General features: G+C 35.8%; 1 protein-coding gene across 2 annotated transcripts in view; it reads left to right on the forward strand.

Annotated features, from left to right (window-relative positions):
* The window catches only part of GPATCH2 (G-patch domain containing 2), a 180,755-nt gene that overhangs the window by 118,342 nt on the left and 39,608 nt on the right, over positions 1–22,805 (forward strand). For both annotated transcript variants that reach the window (XM_036931814.2, XM_036931820.2), the window contains 2 exons: positions 13,724–13,763; positions 20,046–20,116. In XM_036931814.2, the coding sequence (XP_036787709.2) occupies positions 13,724–13,763; positions 20,046–20,116 (111 nt within the window). The remainder of the gene's footprint in view (positions 1–13,723; positions 13,764–20,045; positions 20,117–22,805) is intronic.

A 22,805-nucleotide genomic window follows, 5' to 3' on the forward strand; every position in this document is an offset into this window, starting at 1 on the left:
CTCCTTCCTGCTGAGGAAGAGGCTGGGAGTTAGGAGCTGTCTTCTGAGTGCACGGTGCTGTGCCAAGGGTAGAGTTTATGGTGAGAGTATCTCAGTCTTTCCTACCATTTTAATGTGCATGTTCTCTCATTTGCCCAATGTTTAGGAGTCAGCTAGTTTGTGGATTTCTATCAGATGGAATTCTTCCATGTAGAGCTGTGGACTCTGTATAAAGAGGAACCTCCTATGTCACCATATTCATCCCTAGCAGCCTGTTTCTTGTTGGTGAAAGTCAGAGGGAGTTTAAAGTCATAGACATTGGTAATGAGTTGTTTGTTTCTCTAGACATTAGGGTTCCTTAAAAAAATTTAGGTTTCTGTTGCATTTGTGTTTGTAATTCCATGCTTAGAAATGATGTGGCCTTGGTGTTCTTCCTATATTCTTATAGCTTTTAGCTTAAAGGCTTCTGCCCTGAGGCCATTTGAAACAGTGAGTGTAAATACCAGTCTTTAAGAAACCTTTGTCAGCAAGTTCACCCATTTTATCCCTACAGAGAGGTACTTTGAGGAAGGTCTAGACCAGAGCCCTAATCACATTAGTCATATCCCCTGTTAAGTGTAGCCTCCACGCCACTCCCTGCTTCCATTTAGGGGTTCTAAACTTGGTTTTCCAACCTGCATTCCCTAGTTATAAGTTTTTCATTTAAATTTAAATTTAAATTTTATTAAAATTAAATTATACTGAAGGAGGCTGAGAGTACCTCTTGTAGCAAATCTATTTTCACCCCTCTCTTCAGGCTTGCCCCTTACCTAGCTAGGGCAAATGAGGAAGATGTCTCGTAGGCCTCTCTGCAAGTTTCTTGTAAGCCTCTCCATAGGATGCAGCATTACTAGAATTTTATTTTACACAGATAAGTAACTACCCAGGCACACTTTGTACAGACATACTACACACACACACACACACACACACACACAGTCCCAGTTGTGCTTCCTAAGGGTAACACCCTTCTGGGGACTAATCACATTGTGCTTTGATTCGTCTCTTTCATTGTCCTAGGGAGAAAATCCAATATCTGAAATTTTCCTAACCTTTCCTTTAACAGAAGGTTAAATGGTCAGTGTTTAACAGAAGGTAATGGCCAATGATCAAGGTATGTCCAGACATAGTTGACTTCCTTCCCCAACTTCCTAGCCCAGGTATGTGAGTCCATACTGCCTGTTGCTCTTCTTTCACTCCACCTGCTCCCTGTTATAAAGTCACATACAGGAAACTGACTCCAGCGACCACATTCAGCAGCTCATAGTAGAAGAACCAAGATATTCATGCCTTTAGGATATGCAAATGACTTACAAGAGAATCATGGTCACCAGTAGTTCCAAGGGAGTCCATTTCCAACTCCCTTGTTTCCACATAAATATCTTCTTCTCTGAAAATGATTAGCCCTGGTTATTTTGCTGATTCTTGCTTTTCACAATTGCCTTTCTTTCACTTTAGGAAAAAAAGATGCTCCCTCTAATCTAATCACTTTGGCACATTGTTCTGTATGTAAAATCAAATCCTCTTCGGTTCCACATAGGGAGACATTGCAAATGATTGTGCTGATATTGTTGTTGACAGATTGAATCTAATGATTAAGTCAGAAACCTTTTGCAAATTAGGTAACTTATAATTCTTTGTTTTTCGGCAACTAGTAGATTATTAAAAAATACTTCTTAATCTAGAAATCATTGTGTGATTTTTGGCATAAAACTGGAGGAGCTCAATAATCAAGTGACTGCCCTAATCAAATTCCTTTTATTTCAATCTATCAATTTCTGTGAACAAGATTTCTGACAGTCAAACTGATAAAAATTAAAAATATAAATGGAATTGATGCTAAAGGTGATGAACTAATTTGGAGGAAAAGGTTACTAATGATACCATTCTAATAAAATTTGATGTATTTATGTTTAGTATTAACAAAATATATTTGTTGGTTTCATTAATTGAATACTAATGATAACCGATTTAGATCTTAACTGATTATCATCAACAGATGTTTGTTATCATCATGACTAAATAATTTGAATCCTTTCAGAATATTTTTTTATAGTCACAGAAATTTAAGAAAATTATGGATATATATATATATATAATAGATGTATAAAGACATTTTTGTTGCAGAGGAATGTAATTGGGTTAGTAAAAAAAGGATTTTTAAACATTAAAAACAAATTACGTTAGAGTAAACTTCTGTGAGGCAGTGAATTGGAAATTCAGGGAGTTCAAGGAGAAAAACAAACTGTATAAAATTTTCAACTTTTAAAGAAGTGCTTTTCATTTGTTTTTTTTTTTTGTATAAATACATTGATGGTAGATACAAAATCACAGAGATATTTGGATTCCAGTACATGTATTTTTTAAATGGTGTGTATAATGGTTTTATTTTAAAATATCAATATATAAAATTGACAGAAAATAATACTTTGCAAATATTTAAATCTATGGTGAAAAATTTTAGATGCCTATGTAAAAATATATGAGGAAGATATTTTCATAACTGTTCAGACAACGTCTACTCAAAAATTGTTGAACATGAATGTTGTATAGAAGTGCTTTCAGGAAAAAGAAATGATTTAAACAAATAGTGTTTTAATTTACTGACGTAACTAGAAGTCTGGAAGTAAGCAGTTCCAGAGCTGTTGAGGAGGCCACAGCGGTACCTGCCACAACCTTCTTTAAGGAATCTTTGTATTTTCTACCAAAACTCCTACCAGCAGTTCTCTATGCCTTCTATATTCTCCCTTTACATTTTTATTTCTATTTGATTATAGTATTTATCACATTATTTTCTAGAACATAGTTATTATATACATGCTTCATTCCCCTAAATGGACCATGAAATTGCCGTGGTAGACTTTGTCTTGTTCTTTAAGTTTCCTACAATACATAACACAGTGCCATACACATCAAATCATAGGCTCTGGAGTCAAGGTTGTCGGGTTCCACTCCTGGCTAGTGATGAAAAAGACGTACCCACTCCTTGATTCTTGCACAAGTGTATGGGGGAGACACAGATCAATAGCGGTTTGTGTAATCCTGACTGCAGTTACCTCAGAGCTGGAACCATGAAACCTGTAAGAATGCTTAGAAACAGTGAATAAATTACTAAATATTTAGAAACTGCTGATTTTAGTAACCTAGAAACTCCTAGTAAGCAACTGCTATTTTTATTCAGTTAATTGTGATTCCTCTAATTTTTTCTTTCTTTTTGCTTTAGAAGTTCACTCCAAAAACCATGATATAGGGATACTTAAAATGATTTTACTTCATAGAATTCCAGCTTAAAAATAGATTTTAGTAAATAGGAGGAATTATCTCTTACAGGCCCAAACACAGTAAGATTTATGGATTTCATTTTTGAAGCCATATGGTTAGATGGTTGCATGGTTTACAAAGTTTAGTTTAGGGCAACCTAGAAATAACTAATCAAAAAAATAGGACTGCTGAAGTTGAGAATGGACAATGATGTCTTTAGAGTTAATAGAACAATTCCTAGCATGGTGCCCACCCTGGAAAAGCTTGCCTCCCCGAAAATTTTCAGCTCAGTACATGGGAATACTGGAGGTATGTCAATAAATGTTTGGATGGTTTCTGTAAAACCTGTATTTTGCAATAATTTCAACTATAAAGAGGAAATGTGTGAATAATCACCTTTGCTGCACACATGTCAGAATATGGAGTCTTAGTTTCAAAGATAAATCTGTCCTCTGTACAGATATTGAGAAGCCTTGCAGGGTGTCATAATTATGAAAATATGATTATTTTAATAAAAGAACACCTATGTACTAATCATTTTATATATCATCTAATAATTATTTCCCTTGAAAATGTACTACTATATTTAAAGTCCAATTGTTAATATATAGTAGGCTTCTTTTAACAAAAAATATTTAGCCCAGATAAATGAAATATTCATTAATATAACTATTGAGAAGTATACAAAAAATGACAAAAATCTCAATGCAACTAAAGCAGAGAAATTAATATTTAATTTTATGTTAAGTTTCAAAATTCTCATTTAATCTCTTGACTTTATGAAAATGCAAATATTAAAATGTAGAACAAAACTGGCATGACTATTTTTTAAAAATATTTAGGCATCAAATGTGTTTACTTTTTACTCACTCCACCTCCCTTTAGGTGCTGAACATAAATAGCTCCAGGATTTTTTTCCTAATTTTTTCCAATCATTTATGAGATACTTGTGTATGTATTTATTATGTATGTATATATATCAGTAATATGATTTATTAATTGATTTTTAAGTTGAAATTTATATTTGTTTTCATATAATTTTAACGTATAGGATATTTACCTGAGGAATTATACTCAATCAAAACTTATTTTAAATATACATGGTTAATTATTTATAATCCTATGATGAATTCCTTTATAAAGCAAATATAAAAATATACCCTTTATTTTATCTTTTGTGTAAATATTTAGTTTGCTTAAAGCAAGATTTGCCTAGATCAAAGATTATGTTTATTGGGAATACTTTGCACACTTTGAAATGTAGTATCTATTGCTTTATAGTAAAAGTGGCTTTAACTTTAGATTTAGATAAATAAGATATACTGGATCAAATCCTGCTGTGATTTACTATGATCCCCTTGGGTAAGTCATTAGCTTTCATGCGTCTTAATTTGTAGTTATAGAATGAAGATAATAGCAATCCTTTCTCACAAAAGACATTTTTACAAAGTACTTATGTAAAATACAAACAGATTATTAAACCAAGTATAAAACATTTCAAGATGATGATATTGCTTTATTTGGATAGAATATTTCATTTTTCAGAGTATTTTCATATGTGGCACTCTCTTCAATGTTTTTATTGTCCCCCTGAAGCAGGCATAGCAATATTAGATTCCATTTTAGAGATAATTTGACTTTTTAAAGTTACACACTGTATTCTATTCAACTAAAAGTCAATTAAAGGAACAAATGTATGAAATATCTTTTATGTATTTGATAACATACTACACCTGTTGGGGAATTCTGTGAATATTACCCAAGAGCATTGGTATCTCCATTGACATTTAGGAATAAATAGGTATTATTGAAAAATTCACAGAATAAAAGTTCACATATTTATATATTCCATTGTGTACTGTGTGGGAAAATATATATATATTTAAATACCTAATATGTGCCAGAATCTTAGTCTAGTTTAAGCTTCCCAATACTATAGCAGAAGTGGAATTTATTCTATAGATAAGGAAGAAACCAAAGGTAAAAGGAAAACTAAGGTTTTTTCTTCTCCATGTGTGTCCTTTGCTACTCACACAGAATACCTCATTTATAACACTTGTGATCATCAAATGTGTAGAGGTTTCCCCAAACACAACCAGCTAGTCTCTGCAACACTGGCTGGGTGTTCTACAGCTCAACTAACTCAGTTCCGACACTGTCTACCTAAAGATGGCATCAGATTCCACAGGGCAAGGGTTTAGGCCAGCAAGACTGCCCATCCCTCCTCAGAGGCCATTCACAAGCCCAGACTGTCACCCAGGCTTCTGACCCACCAGCTACAAATGGAAGGTCCCAACAGCTCCCTCCAACTAAGGATGCAATCACAAGCTTAGTTTTTACCTGTACTTCTGACCAACTTATAAATCAGGTTCTCACGTCCCCCTCTTGGGGGGCTTAATTTGCTTACAGAACTAGAGAAACATTTTGCTTACTAGATTGTTAGTTTATTGTAAACAGATAGAATTCAAGAACAGACGGACAGAAGAGATGCATAGGTCAAGGCATGGAGAAGAGGCACAGAGCTTCCAAGCCCTCTCCAGGCATGCCATTTATTTGCATTCATCCTCACCTGTTCACCAACCCAGAAACTCTCCAAACCTTACCCATTGGGTTTTTATGTAGGCCTCATTACATAGGCCTAACTGATTAAATCACTGGCCACTGGGATTGATTAAACTCCCAGCCCATCTCCTTCTGGAGGTCAGGGGCTGGTACTGAAAGTTCTGACTCTCTAACAATGTCGTTGGTTCCCCTGGCAACCAGCTCCCATCCCTACATAGGGTCCAAAAGTCACCTCATTAGCATAACATATACCTTTGTTACTTTCATCACTTAAGAAATTCCAAGGGTTTTTTGGAAGCTGTGAGTCTGGAACCGTGGAAAAAGACCAAATGTGTATGACAAATACATTTTTCTTATAAATCACAGTTTTGCACCAAGACTCAGAAAATAAAAGTGTTTTATCAGAGTTTGCCTAGCTAGGAAGTGACAGAGCCTGTATCCAAACTTAATCTTTCTGATTCTAAAACCCATGTTTAGTGACCATACCAGGTTGAACTTCTTAGATTTACATTTGTAGTTTAATAAAAGAAATGAAATTTTTTAAAGGGCCTGTTGAGCATTGTTTTGGAATTAACTTTTTGTTTCATAGAAAAGGTAATGAATGAGGAATATCTTTACATCCTGGTCATCTGGTCCATGGAACAGGAGAACCTGAAAGAATTTTAAAGACCACCTAGCCCAGTACTCTTATCCTACCTTCACGTAGAATAATAGAATGGCTGTAATTGATAAAACTCTGTCCTGTATCTCAAGGCATTCATTTGTCTATTCATTCAGAAAATATTTATGAGGTCCTACTATGTGCCAGGTGCCGAGTATACAATAATGAACAAGTCAGATATCATCGTTGTTCTAGGCACAACCTAATAGAGAAAATAGTAATCAGTAAGCACACACATGAATGTATTATTATATATGGACACATATATGCAGTATTATATACTGAACTAAGTATCTTATGTCTAGGACTTAGAACTAGACATGGAGATAGGGAAGGCTTTGTTAAGGATAACAAGCTTGGGATGCAATCTAAGAATGATGTGAATGGTGGCAGGAAGAGCCCTTCTAGCAGAGAGAATAACCCTCTCAATGTTGAAGAAAACTAAAAGAATGCTAAGCGAGTGAGACAGAACAGGAGGAGGAGCGTGGAGTATGGGATAAGACTGGGGGAAGGCAGGCCAAGACCAGGTAACGCTAAGCCTGGTAAGCTACGTTAGGGATGCTTTCTCTCCAGAGTAGTGGAAAGCCTTAAGACTTTGGTTTGCTTTTACTTACTGATTTATTTGTTTGTTTATTTGCTTGAGGAAGCATGTGAATAAATATTGAGACCTGAACTTTGAAATGATCACTCTAGCTCTGCAGTATGATAAATGGATTAAAGTGAACAGGTACAAGGAAGGTTGTAACTTTCCGGGTAGGATTGAATAGCTTGGACTAAAGTGTTACCTGAGATGTTGAGAAGTGGATGGATTTAAGAGATGCTTGTGAGATAATGGACTTGCTCCTACTTTGAATACGAGAAAGGTACCTGAGGTGAGTGTAGGTGTCCATTGGGGAGTTGGTGATGCCAGGAGTAAAGGTAGAGGTCACTAAATGAAGACGGTTTGTAGTAAAAGAATATTGGAAGTATTTATGTATTCAATAAAAAATAGAGTAAGCCCATTACATGTTAACACAAATAGCAAATTTTTATGAAAAATAGCTTTTTTCCCAATGAAATAGTGAGAACATGGTGGTGTTTTTGCAAATCACTTTAATGTTCTGGCTTAATGACAGCTAGATTCTCGTTGCTGCTTCTGCTTTTTATCTGTGGTGAAATGTTGTTTTGGGGGAAGCATATAAAGAAAATCCAGCCTCACACAGATAGGTAGTTAGAAAAGAGAGGAGTCCTTTAGTAGCCTTTTCAGATCATCATGGATATTGTGTGATGCTAGATCAAAATTGGTAGTTTCTCAAAGGTATAATGTGTAATCTGAAAAAATATCAATGAGCTTTTTTTGCTCTGTTACATTAAAATCTAGGTCTATCTTGAAATCTGAATGGATCACTTACACATCATGATTTAGTAAATCATTCAATGGCCATTTGGAAAGAGTCACATTTATTAATATTACAATAGACTTTATTAGAAAATTGTCAAGTTCATGGTGGCACTTAAAAGTTTTCTAGAAGTCTAAGTCTCATTTTTGTTTGAAGCTCAACCTTCCTTATTAGTCACAAATAGTTTTCCTTAAATTTAGAGGCTCAAATTATTTAGTTTTTAAGAAAATGTCTTCCAGATGGCTGAGTATAAATGACCATAGTCTGCATTCATCATTCTTGCAAGTTAAAAATTATATTCCATGAAAACAGTGGTTTATTCTGTTTGAAGTTCACAGAATCTCATAAGTGCTTTCTGGTAGAAAATGGTTACACTTCACCATGAAGAATATATATATTGTCTAAAGTATACTCAAAAGTTGAGATTTAATTTTTAGAAATTTGACTGCTATATCAAGAATATTCTTTAAGTGCAACTGGCTTCTTTCTGCCCTCACTTGCCCGACCCCCTCCAAGTTCATGACCGTAACGAATACAGTCACTACTTGTTTCAAGTGTTTTGGGAAACTACTTCTTTCCAGGGCTGCATAGACTACGTTTTGAATTCAACACAGAGATAGAATCGAGAGTATCAAAACTGTGTATCATCCTAGGTACTGAAGGTCACTGGGAACTCTGTCACCATGTTCTGCATTGACATTGTGCCTTCATCATTTGGCATCAGCAGTTGTAGTTGCCCCAAGATCTATTTCTTACCTAGCCATACGCTGCTTCTTAATACTCTGTCCTCACTCTAATTTTTACTTCCATATCTTGATTTTTGATACCCTGGTAAGGATATTGGGTCAGGAGATATTTGGCAGATATTTCTACTTCTCCCGTCCCCTTTCTGCTATATATTTCTTCATATGTACCAGTCTCTTCGATAAAACTGTTATAGTTCATAGGGATAATGTTTAGTGTAGAAGATTATTTATCATTTCTAAAGTTAATTCAAATTCTCAGTGATAATCTATTTAGACTGTGTCAATAGAACTTTTTACAATAATGGAAATGTTTTCTGTCTTCAATGCCCATTATGATAGCTGCTAAACCACATGTCTTGAACACTTGAAATGTGGACAGTACAACTGAGGAACTGAGTTTTTAATATTAATTTAAATAGCTATATATGGCTCGTAGCTACCATAACTAGAGAGAATAGATTTAGAATATTATATATACAAGACCCACTGTTAACATAAAATTATGCTTCTGAATCGAAAAATAGAAACTTTAAAAATCAAAATGTGTATTTTGAGCTGTAACTCAGAAGTCCACTTCAGGAGACCTTATTAAGAATCTTGAAGTTGGTTTTGTCCTTTTGCCTAGATGTAATATTATTTGATGTCTCAAAGTCCTATATGTGTCTGTTCCTTAAAGTTCAACAATATGGGTGGAGAAAAGGGATTAAGGAACCACGAGAAGGAATTAGTGTGGAACTATTCATCTGCAGAGATTTTAATTAAAGAAAAAAAAAAACCTAAGGATTGTCTTTAAAAAAAAAACGGTTTTTTAACTCCTTTCCACTCTACAGTTAACCAACCATGAATGCTTTTGTGGTTGAATGTGAAAGAACGCTAAGGATGAGCTATGCCATCGTCCTGGATGATGGCTATTCCTGTTTCTAGGACAGTTGCGTATTAATGAGATAATATGTTAGGCTTAGCTTCTAGACATGCCCACACTTCACCCATATTCTAGAGGGAGAACGAGTCTGACAAGCACTTCCAGCCCCTCTGAACATAGAACTCAGCTGTGTCTCTCAGCGTGGCCACCCCTGTCCTTTTGTCCTCTGCCTTTGGTACATAGCCTTTAGTGTCCCCACCGTGTGTATTCACTGTTTATGCTACACAGCAAATTACCAAAACTTAGTAACTTAAAAGAGCACCCATTTGCTCACTCACAATTCTGCTGGCTACAATAATCCAGACCATGTGCAATATACATACCCGTAACTCAGTGAAACAGAATCCAGAACCCAGAAATGCACCCCCATAAACATGCTCAACTAATTTTTGAGAAAGGTAGGCACAACAGCAGTTCAACTGAGGAAGGAAATCTATTCATCAAAATTAGAGGTTTTGTCTTGTGAAGGACCCTGCTCATAAGATGAAAAGATAAGCTACACACTGGCGGAAAATGCTTGCAAGCCGCGTGTCTGACAAAGGCAGAGCTCAGCTGGGTTCTCTGCAGTGTCTCATTAGGCTGAAATCATGGCATCAGCCAGCTGTGTTCTCATTTAGGAGCTTGAGTCACAAAGAATCCACTTCCAAGCTCATGCAAGTTGTTAGCAGAATTCAGTTCCTTGCGATTGTGTGACTGAGGTCCTAGCTTTCTTGCTGGCTATGAGCCAGTGATCACTCATTTCCTAGGGGCTCCTCTCAGTTCCTTAGGTCACGTCACTACATCTTCAGAGCCAGCAGTGGGACATCTTCCTCACATTGAAACCGTCTCAAACTTTGAATCTCTTTCACCAGGAAGAATCCAGTCCTTTCAAGGAATCACTTGATTAGCTTAGGCCCTCCATGCATTATCTCCCTTTCTTTAAAACTAGCTGAGCCGTGTAACACAACCCAGTCACAAGGGTAACTACCCCATCATATTCCTAGGTCGTTCCCATGCTCGACGAGAGGAAGTTATACAAGGGGGTGGCTTCCTGGGGACATCGTAGAATTCTGCCTACCACACTGCCCTATAATAACTCTCAATCTTGGATCAACCAGTTATTCACATTACTGCTCTTCTGCTGAATACTGTGTAATAAAATCAAAAGATGATGTGATTTGTTGCTATTACAAATTTCTACTGTTAAATTTCAGTATACACCTCAGCAATGCTTTAGTGTGACCTTGGCTTACAACATTATCTGTGTCCCAAAAAGCTGTATCTTAAGTCACCAGGTCTTTGTTACAACCTGTCCCTCTCAGAAATTGTCCTTTTCTTTAACTTCCTAAGTAAGGCTGTTAGTCCCCAAATTTGGATGAATTTATCCAAATATATCTTCTTTCACTCCCCCTTTTCTTAGTCCTGAAAGAAAATATTTTTTTTCTCCCATTCAATGTTGATTCCTACACTTGTGTTTTTGATTGAGTGTAGCTTTTTTCTTCCAAAAGCTTTCATCATGTACATTTTAAAAATCTTTTTCTAGTTTCCTAACAATATCTTCCTTTCCCACCCCATGCTCAAACGTTGAAACTCAACTGTTCAGAAAAAATGGTTTGTACTGTATGCATCTACTTCCTCACATCCCACCTCTGCAGGAGGCTATGATACTGTAATCCTGATTTCTCCCACACTGCTTCAGGAAACTTCTCTGGAAAAGATCACCACCAGCCCCTCCAACTGTGTTTTGTCAGAGCTGATTTCTCTATGATATTTAACACTAATGACCACTCCCTTCTTAAAACATTTCCCTTTGTGGTTTCAGTGATACCACCGTCTCTCTGATGTTTTGCTTCTTTAAACATTTATTTCAGTCTTCCTCCCCAAATCCCACTAGAAAGAAAGAAAAAGGTATAAACACAATGACAATAAAGGAAAGAACACCTCAGCAAATTAGAGATTTCAGCCAACTTTCAGAGATGGAAAGCAGTCAGAGAGTCGCAGCTAACTAAGCAGACAGAAGGAACATAAACTGAAGGGTCTTCTGAAGGAAATGACAATTTACCCGTAGAAAGACCTAGAAAAGCAGAAAACTGAAAAATGGTGAGACATGAAGCTGAAATACCATGTCTCAGACAAGAAAGTAATTCTTTTAAAGTGAGAAATTCACCAATCTGAGATTTTAGAAGCCCACAAGATATTGATCTTCGTCAGTTTATCCTGTGAATAGAAACTTGTCATCATTGTTTAGGTAACCTTTTCGCTGGATACAGCCCAGATGTCCTTCGGTGTGCGAATGATTAAACAAACCATCGCATTTCCGTGCAAGGGACTATGTGCTATTCAGAATGAAAAGTAACAAACTCTTGATATGTGTAGCAACTTGGTTGATTCTTCAGAGAATGATACTGATTGTTACAAAGCCAGTCCAAAAAAGTGACATAATGTATAAATCTACTGCATAATATTTTTGAAATTACAAAGTCATTAAAAAAGGAGAATAGGTTGGTGATTGACAGGAGTTAAGTACAGAAGGAAGAGAGGGAGAGGAAAGTGGGTGTGGCTATAAAAAGGCAACATGAAGGATCACTGTGGTAATGGAATTATTCTGTATTGGACTCTATCACAGTCAATAGCCTAGTTGTGATATTACTCTGTAGTTTTGCAGGATTTTGCCATTTTAGGAGACTACATACAGGTACTTGTGAACTGTATTATTTCTTACAACTGCATGTACATCTACAATCATCTCAAAATAAAGAAAATTAATTTAATTTTTAAAATTGACAAAATCATTTAAGAAAACAACAGAGAAATTTTAGGAGGGAAAAGATAAAACTTCGATAGAAAATACTCCAGAAGATCTAACATTTAATTAACTGTTAGTACAGAAAGAAAAAAAGAAGAGGGGAGGAAAAAAAGAAAACAAATGAGCGGCTCATAGTGAAAGACACAGATCTGTACATTGAAGTGCCTCACCCAACACAGCAATGAAAGAGGCCCGCTGCTAGTGAACTTAGAAACTACTAAAAGCCTCCAGAGAAATAATACAGACCACATGCCACAGAACAGGAATAAGCCCGAGATTGGTATATTGAAAACCAATTACAAGAAGAAGAAAGTAGACAAACAAGGGGGAAAAAGATCAATTCAAACAAAGTACTTCCCAAACACTCTCAAAACACTGTTCAGTGAGTGATTCAGGAAAAGACTGAAATAAACTGCAAAACTATGGGAAACAGGCAATGGAGGTACACAAGGTAGAAGAATGATGTGAAGGCCCAGTGAAAGCAAAGGAAAGCTCCAGAGCAGATCTCTGTATTACTGTTCTTGAAAAAATAACTAGCATTCACAGCAGTATTACCATTCCCTGTGATTGCGGGATTTTGTGGTTTATTTGCCACAGTGTCTCTTGATTTTCAACTCTTTGATGTTTATAATTAGTTTTTATGCAGAATACTGCCAGAGGACTGGACATATAGCTAATGACAGCCACTTTCATTGAAAACATGACTAGATAGGTCACTACTAGGAGTCCAGGGAGCAGCTGAAGCAATGTGTGTGTGTGGCGGGGGTGGGGGACACGTAGGGCCAGTCACAGTACAAGAAGGGAAGGCTTAAACTGTACAGTGACTTCTGTATTTTGAGCATTGTTGAACTTGTTCTCAGCCACAGTCCAGGTTGCTGTACCTATAGAAGGAGTGGCTGAAAGTGACCTCAGCTGAATTTCCAAAATTCACATCAAGAGCTTTCTGTGGTTATTCCTGGAGATGTAGCCAGGGGATACACTAGTCTTGTATTTTCCATATTTTTTAAAACTCCAACAATCAAAAGGTCATAATTTGCTGTAATGGTGCTGTAATTAAGTTCTGGTAAATGATAGCATTTGTAGATTTTATAACCAGAATTGATTCACAAAATGAATACAGTCCCAGCAGTTTATGTTAACATAATTAAATGGAAATGTAATTCTGAGTTTGCTTATTAAATTGAAAATTACTGGGTTATAAGCACTCTTACATTTTCTGTCAAAATTGGTGTAAGTCTAGAATTACATGAAATAGCCATTAAAATAAAGCATATTTAAGGTTCTGTTGCTGGTGGGGAATACATTTCTTAAAGCACATGTAGATTGACCACGTGAGAGCACGTGTTTCTAGTTGGGTCCCTGCTAACTCCTTTTCTCTTTCCTCTGCAGCCATTGGTTTAGTCCTGGGGCAAGGACAGAGCACGGCCAGGTAAGGAACATTCTCATCAAAAAGGAAGTTACTCAGTCTCTTTCCAGTATCTAAGCATCTCCCTTCAAGGTAATAGATCAGCTTTATGAGGAAGGATATAAATCCCAGCGTATTTAGAAAGGAGATCTTAAAGGGGTGCTGAGCACACTGATGTCAGTAAGCGTCTGAGCTCCGCCCTACTGCCACCTTCCTCGGTCACACGTGTCACCTGCACAAAAAGGCTCTGCAGTTCACTTGTTTGTAGGACTTCACCATTTATATTTGTTTTCCACAAAGTTAAGGTACCAAAATAGTATATGTGCTTAAGAAATTGATCCTGTATTAAACATAGGATCAGCCAGCCAGAAAATATTTTTGTTTTTGAAGTTTAGAAGGTGGCGATAGTTTCTTACAAGTGTATGTGATATTTCTAGATGAGGGGTTTTTTTTTTAATTTCTTATTAGTGTACATGGCAGCACAATGATTAGTTGACTTTAGCAACAACTTGACATTCATTTCCCTTAAGTTTACATATAAAATAAATAGTCTACTTTCTTTGTCCTTTGAATGTACTGTTTCTCTCTGCAACATGCTAAGGTGAGGTAGGGCTTAAATTTTTGATAAATTTTAAAGCATAAAACATTTTAGGCTTTGCTTCATTGCTGGGTTGTTTTTTTTTTCCATTATGGATTAGAGAAGTTATTTTTTTAAGCGGGTCAAAAATTTGATATGTAAAAAATACTTCTTAATTACATGGGAATGAAAAACCTCAAGTCCACAGAGTTTCTTCTGAGGGGTAGGTAGGAGGGTAGGTAAAGAGGGAGTCGTGGTTGATAGTGGTAATTGGCAACATTATTGTACTAGTGATATTTTATTTCCTCAGCTGGGTAACAAATCCTTTGGTTGGTTCCATTTAAGTAAAAAGAAAGATGCCAAATACTTCATTATAAATTATGCTGTATTTCTTAACACACATTTGCCTTAATGCACATAATATCATGTGAATTCAGTTTTAATTTTTTTGTAAATGTCTTTTTCCGTGAGAGCAATTTGCCTCTTTAAAGGTACTTCTCACATTAGAGTATGTACCAGTATTTCTAAAGATTTGGAAATCAACCAGCCTAAATTACATATGTTCTTATTTAGAATGTAAAAATTGGGCTCTCTGCTTTCCCAAATGGTTCATATCCTTCTATATGCAATGCTTATAATAAGATTCTGTTTCGAGAAGTGAGTCATAGCAGAATATATAGTTTATCCAAAAATACATTTTTTTATAGCTTATATTCTATCTTTTAGAATTTGAGAAATACTGAAGTGATGTTATAAATCTGTACTTTAGATTATGGCATAACTGGTTGCTTCCAGTCAAGTATTTTTTCTCCAGTTAAAAATTAACAGAAAGATAATAATATACATAGAAGAAAGTTGGCCAATTCTTTTTTTTTCTTGAAATTTTTAACATCCTTTTGACCAATTTTTGAATCAGCCTTTTGCTTAATCTTTGATACACCATTTCAGATTTTTATCTTGACTAGGTATGTTGTTAATGATATAGTCGATTCTTGTTATTTTCAGTAGTCATGTTCTATAAAGTCGATCGTAGGTACTTTCTGTTATGTCTGTGGGAATACTGACGTAGCAAATCCTGAAACATTGCTCCTAGGAAAAATACAAGGTTAGGTCCCTGAGAGCCTCTGGTCACAAATTTTCCGGCAAATCCTGAAACATTGCTCCTAGGAAAAATACAAGGTTAGGTCCCTGAGAGCCTCTGGTCACAAATTTTCCTTTACTGATCAATACATATCCTTGTTTGATGTGTGTTTCTTTTAAAGACACCTTATTTATCTGATGCATATCATTGATTCATTAATATTGAACTCGTGGCCAACAGCACTGTAACTCACGCCTGAACAAAGCTTATGGAATGCACATATTTTATCTGTAAGGCCCATCACAGCCTTCTGACACTTAGGAACACTGGGCAGCAAAAAGGACACTTGTTTACTTACACTGTGAGAGCTGAAGCAGGAAGACAGAGCATCACCGTGTCAGACTTTGGCAGAGAACATGCACTACAGGGGTCTCACATTTTTACCACTCTGCACGTGTCTGGGAATGACTGCAAAGCGCCAGAAGTTTTTATTTTGGTGTTACAAATAAATTTTAGCAAATAGGCAAATTTGTGGATACAGAAACTGCGAATAATGAAGAACAACTGTATGTTTTGCTATGTAAACAAATATACAGCATACTTCATTTTGAAGAATAAAAATCTCCAGCTCAGACCTAACACAGTAAACTACTGGTTAAACCTAGGTGCAAGTGGTGAAATGCTAGACCAGAAAGTATAAAATCTTTCAACGTATTGTTGAATGACTGACTATTAGCATGCACGATGAACTTTTATTTTTCTCATACCAACTTATGAAGAAATGACAATATTAACCCCACTTGTTTTGAAATCCCCCCACTCACTACCTTCCCCCATTTTATGGTTCCTCTTTCTGTTGTTTAGTGCTCAACCCCATTTCCATTTCCACCGTGCATACTTATCCTTCCTCTATCACACATTTTGTAAATAACTATTATCCATCAGGCACTCTATTTTTACAAAAAGAGAAATTTACAGAAACAACATAGCTTCCCCCTGAATTGATTATAATCTGAGGCAGGAAAGCAGCAATTACAGTATGTTAAATGTTTGAGAAAATCACAGAGAGGACACGCTAAAGGCCACAGAAGAGACATGTGACAATCAGTTCAGAAATGGAAGGAAGGAGAGATAGATGGTTTTATGAAGCATCTGGAAGCATCTCTTTTTTTTTTTTTTTTTAATTGCCTTTTTTAATTCTGAGGCTTTTTTCTTCCTTGCGCATCTAATGGTTTGACATTCTGGCTGTGCTTACAAGGAGTCACGGATCATAGTTTATATATTTCTCAGTTCTCCTTTTAAGGTGTGGACACTGAGACCAAGTGTGAAGAGACTTGACGCTTTTGGTGGACTTTTGAGGCATTCCCTGAAGCCATAGAGTTCTAGGGCTGCTAATGGAAACACTCCTGAGCGTGAATGCCTGCTGAATATCAGGTGGCAAAGAGAGGATTACTGTGGAATAAGATTTCTGCTCCTTGCTTCTTCCTTTTGTGTTAAGGATTTGAAACTTTTCATGCTCTTGTAAAAATATCATGAACAGCCACAGAAATTCGCAGCTCCCTCTGTAACAGTAGAACCGTTCTCCACAGGGAGCACTTCTCTTCCTGGTTTAATTCGGCAATTCTTAAAAGATTGTGTACCTTTTATAAACCTCTCATTGTGCTAGATTTGGCATTTATGAATTTTAATGTAATTCTTATATGAGTCATTTTTTTGATATACATCTGCAGGTCACTAATAAGGGAGTGTATCTCCGTTTGGCCTAGGTCCTTCAATCTGAAAGCAGGAAGGTCAGAAGCACTTTGCACCATATTGAGAATTTATTATTCATCAGAGTTCATGTTGTTGAGTCCAAATCCTGAAACACTTGTGACACTGATAGTAGTCCTATGAAACAGAAAAGTTGTCAGGAAGAAGAATCAAGAAATTCTCAAAACCTGATGAGTGATGCTTGCTCATCAGAGCAGAGCTCAAGGACTTTTGTGTCATTGATCGTGAATTTATGACCTGATTCCACCCCCACGTTACCCCCACATGCCACCTTTTTTTTGTTCTTTGGGGCATAGGAGAAGCATATTGGGAATCTTTTGAATATACATACATGTTCTCTATTTTAATAATATTTTGGTTTAATTATTTTGCCTTTGCCCTTTAACAGACCCAGGTTCCCATATTTACTTCTTAGACTCATGACCCAGAGATCTAAGTGTGTATTTTTCATCTGTGCTCGATTTTAGATTTGCAAAGCTGCACCCAGATTTATAGTTTTCCTGATAAAGTGAGATAATGTTGTGATGGCTTTTGAATATAGACACATTTTATTTAATTCCAGTATTTGTCTCTCTTTGTATACAAAGCCCATCAAAACTATAAATTGAGGAAGAAAAGAAAATTCCCTTCTGAATCTAACAGAAGGAGCTCAAACATGAGAGCAGAGAAAGTACTATCTCATTTAAGTTTATCCAGGTGGTAACCTTTCTGAGAACTGTCCTGACTGGGTAGATCCAGCCTAATATTTATTTTCATTCTCATAGTTGCATTTTTCAAAACTAAACAATAGAATCCTTTTCTTATTTCAGAACATTATGTTTGGGATTTTGAGTTCTTTATTTTAAACTGTTTTAACACAAACCTCAGGCACAGTGTTCACATATCTGTCTTTCATCTTAAAATTAGAAAAGTTAACTACTACTGTTATTTAAGGTGGAGGGAGAGATTTTATCATGTCACCTCCAGCTATCTGTGTCACAAATGTTGGTTAGTATATATATATATTTTTAAAGGCACTAGATTCAGAAATGCCAAAGTAATTAATTCTTTTTATTTTCAGAAACAATTTAGTTTTCATGGTACAAAGTGTTTCTAAATTGAAACACTTTCAGATTAATGGATTTAAGATAAATGGTTGCTATTTTCTATAAGTAGTTATAATGAGATACCGCTTTAACTCCCTATCAGATGCTTGATCTCACTCCATATTTCTTTATCTCATTTATTCATTACTTCATTCATTCAACGAATATTTATTGGGCACTAAAAATGTTCCAGACACTGTGCTGGATCTAGGAGACGTAGGCAGACTGAATAACTGAAGAAAAAGGCCAAAGGTGAGCAAGAACACACCCCAAACTAAAAAGTTCAGTACGACTGGGATATATAATTCATAAGGAAGTTAGGTTGGAGATAGAAAGAAGCATAATAAATTATGAGGCCAGAAATATAATCCTATCATGAAGGGCCATGAAAGCCTGTACAGGATTCAGGGGGTTATCTGAAGAGAGTAATGTTACCAGATCTTAGTTTAGAATTACTGGCTGCAGTGTAGAGAATGGATTAGACGGGATGGAGGGACGGAGGTAGGAAGACCATTTGAGATGTTGTTAAAGGTGAGAGAAAATGATGGTCTGGACCAGGATGGTGGCAGCGGGCATGGAAAAAAGTAGATATTTAGGAGAAATTTTAAGATATACTTACTTAGTTAAGACATTCCTGAAAGAATGAATGCTTTAACCATGTTCTTGGTGATCTAATTATGCTCTGTTCTTTCTCAAAGATGGCTCAGTGTTGCTAATAAGTTATTCTAAATGCTGTTATTAAGTAGGGGAAAACAGTTATTTCATTACAAGTTATTGATACTAGTCAGGCAATCCCCAGGGACAAGCAGGCTCAGTCATTGTAATCACAGTTGGAGAATTTGAACCATTTTCTCTGCACTTCTTGTGTTCTAGTCATAGTGTACACCCTTTTACATGGTATTTCTTATTTAATGCTCACAGCATCCCCAGTAATAGATACTATGATTGTTACTTCCATTTTACAGATGGAGGGTAGAACTTGGAGGGGTTAAGTAACTGTTTGTAAATGCTACATCTGTAATTAAACTCTAGCTACTTGTTAAGTTACTGACACAGCTGGAATTAGAACCCAGATCTATCCTGTATTATTACGTATAAGATTTCTATACTTGTTAGGATTCATTTCCAATATGCTCTACAACTCCTTGCTATCCCATTCTTGCATATAATCATTTTCCTGCATAAATAAGACAAGCCATAGTTTGAGTGAACACATAGTACAGAGTATTGACTATTTTACAGCAAAGCAAGTATGAAAGGAAGTGAATGGTGGGACATTTTGAGGAGGCAATCAAATATATATTGTTTCTAATTGTATGTTTCCAAGCCAATAATTTATTTGAAAAAGAATTTTTTAAGTGTGTCTCTTCACCATGTTAGGTCAGTAGGTACAGAGAGAATTATATATTTTATGTCAGCATCGGAGACAAAGCCTCACAGCTGAATGCAATGGTAGAGGCTGTTGGCAAAAGAGGTTTCATTACTTTAACCAGGACCACACCAGAGCATCAGGATGAGAACTGAGTTTTGGCCTCCAGCTCTAGGCTGTGCATGAGCTGCTATAGTGGTCAAGGAAGCCCTGGATTGCCAATTCTTACTTAGAATTTTACAAAAATGGCATTGGTGTCCTTCAGCAAAAATTGTAGTCTTTGTTTTGAGACAAACTGGTAGAAAAGAAGTAATGCAAGTGACCCAATAGTGTCCACTTGGATGCCAAGAATACTTTCCTACTTACAAAAGAATACGATGAAAATATTTTTGTTTCTATAACTTTGTCTTAACACTTTGTACAGCATCAGCTTCTGAGAGATAACCGGGCTGAAAGAGGACACAAGAAAAACTGTTCTGTGAAAACAGCCAGCAGGTAAGCAATTCAGAATCACTTTTAATTCTGATCAGTAAGTCATGGGCCATTTTTTTTTCTCATTTTATATTAGTGAATCTATGTTTTGATTGTTTTCTTTTTCTTTAATAGAAAGAATTTTCAGGTTATTGTTTTGGACATTTTGTTTTCAAATTTTGCATGTGATATTTCTGAAGATCTAATTTTTATTTAGATGAAGGTGGCTATCAGAATATCGACTGGAACTACTGACTGAGATTTACACTTAGTTTTTAACAAGATACCTGACCTCAGAAGCTGCCACTACCTACCATGGCTTCCCCATGCTAGGATGCTACCCACTGTGTTCGACGTCCCCTAGCAAGCCACACAGCTCTAATGTACTGAGTGTACAATAACCCCAACCGAGAACCAACTAGGTACTAAGCTAACGTAAATCCTACCTAACCTGCCTAATTTCAACAATCAGAAATTCTCAAACATATAATAAGTTGGCCGTCAGTGATGCTTAATATAAAACCAATATATTTACCCCTAAGAATATCAGATCCTGAAATTATAAAATACAGATTAGAGGTATAATCTGTACGAAATTCATACCGATTTATAAATAACTATGGAGGAGATGTCTACAGAAATAAAATGAGTGGGCAGCAGATCACTGTTAGAATAAATCAGGCAGAATTGCATAAAAAACTTATGATTGTAGAAATGAGCAATGTGATTGTTAAAGAGGTAACTAGAGAAATGGAGATACATCTGAAGAAATAGGCCACAACACAGCATAAAAATGCAACGAGATGGAAAAATAGAAACATGGTTAAGAGACACAGAAACAGTCTAAGACATAATCAGCATCTTGATGGAGGGTATAGTAGGGCTGGAAAAAAATATGATATTAGAAGATATTGGCTAAGAATTACCCAAACTGATGAAAGATAAATCCATACATTCAGATGCAGAAAGCACAGTGAATACCAAGTAAAATAAATACAAAGAAACCCACACCTAGCAGTGTACAATAATATACCCAAAACAAAAAGAATCCAGAGATAAAGGTTAAGTTGTTACAAAGGAATGATAACTATTTGTCAGATTTCTCAGTAATAACAATAAAACCACAAGACGCTGGACTCATCTTTAGAGTAGTAAGTGGAAATGCATTGCCAGCCTCGAACTATGTACTAGAAAAACATCTTTCGTGTATGAAGATGAAGTAAAGACATTTTAAGGTTTTTCCAAAACTGAGTTTACTACCAAAAATTACAATTTTTAAACAGTGTTTTAAAAAAAAATCATCTCCCAAGGAAAGTCTGATATGCAAGAATAATGGGAACCAATAAACTGATAAAATTTAGGTAACTTCAGACAACCATTGTTTATATTAAGTGACAATAATAACTGTGTAATTTGTAGTATTTTGCAAAAGACAATCTAAAGTAATGGGCAGCAATAGCCTGTGATGGTGATTATAGATAGAGTCCAGTCTATGGTTCTTCAATTGTTTAGGATTTTGACTTCACTGGTGGTTTAAAAAATTCATACTTGATCAACTTTACGTTTCCCTGTATAGCCCTGGAAGATGACTGGTTAGCCAGAGACGGGTAAGATTCCTCAAGGGAGGAACAACCTAAGACAGGCACAGTCGCAGAGGGGCCATCAGGTGAGAAATTGGGGATCAATTCCTCACCCCCCCTATTTTGAGAGAAATCTTCTGCATCCGTGGATGTTTTGTTGCCCTTGTCTAGCTTGGATTAATACTTAGTCTACAGGCACACACCTGATCATCTACATTTGCCCTCTTACAACACTAAACTATGTTTTCTACCTTTATCTTGCATCTACCTACTACTTCAGCATTTTATTTAAAAAATAATAATAATAATAATAATAAGGGAGAAATGTGGGATTCACATATAAATCAAGTATAAAAATCAAACGAATATTCATATTTGACCTGACTGTTTATAGTTCATGATGCGTGATCAAAACCGAAAGTTTCTGTGATGACTGCCCTTGCACTGTTCACCATGTAAGAACTTAGTCACTAGGTAAGAATTTGTTCACCATGTAAGAACTTGTTCATTATACTTCAGAAGATTGGAGACTGTTGAGAATTAGGCTTGGGGTTGATTAATGATTGTGCATTGAGTCCCCTATACAGAATTTTTTTGTTGTTAACAACCATTTGATCAATAAATATGAGAGATGCCCTCTCAAAAAAAAAAAAAATTGGTACTTGATAAGATTATATTAAGTATCAAGGTAAAAAACCAAGAATAACTAATATATTAATAGAAATGGAGTAATTAACTTCCAAACCATCTGGGAGGGAGAAGGAAATAGAATTTAAAATATTACCCAAAAAAAGCAATTTTTTTAAAAGTCAAGGAAGAAAAACAGGAGCATAAGTTAAATGGGTCACATGTTACGTAATTAAATTAAATTCATTTATCAGTAATCAAAATAAACACTTGTGGATTAAATTTGTCAGTTAAAAGTAAAACTAAGCAGATTTGGTTTTCCTTTTAAAATCTGTCTATATGTTCTTAATAAGAAACATGCCTAAAATGCAGTGACCAAAAAAGCTGGAAAACTGAAGGACGGAATGGGATATACCAGATATACTATAAAAGAAGTTCTCACACCAGACGAATTTACTTAAGAACAAAAGCCTTAATAAGCTTTTGTTAGGAAGTCAATATTTAAT

Source organism: Manis pentadactyla, chromosome 19 (genome assembly GCF_030020395.1).
Source record: "Manis pentadactyla isolate mManPen7 chromosome 19, mManPen7.hap1, whole genome shotgun sequence".
NCBI classification, from domain to species: Eukaryota; Metazoa; Chordata; class Mammalia; order Pholidota; family Manidae; genus Manis; species Manis pentadactyla.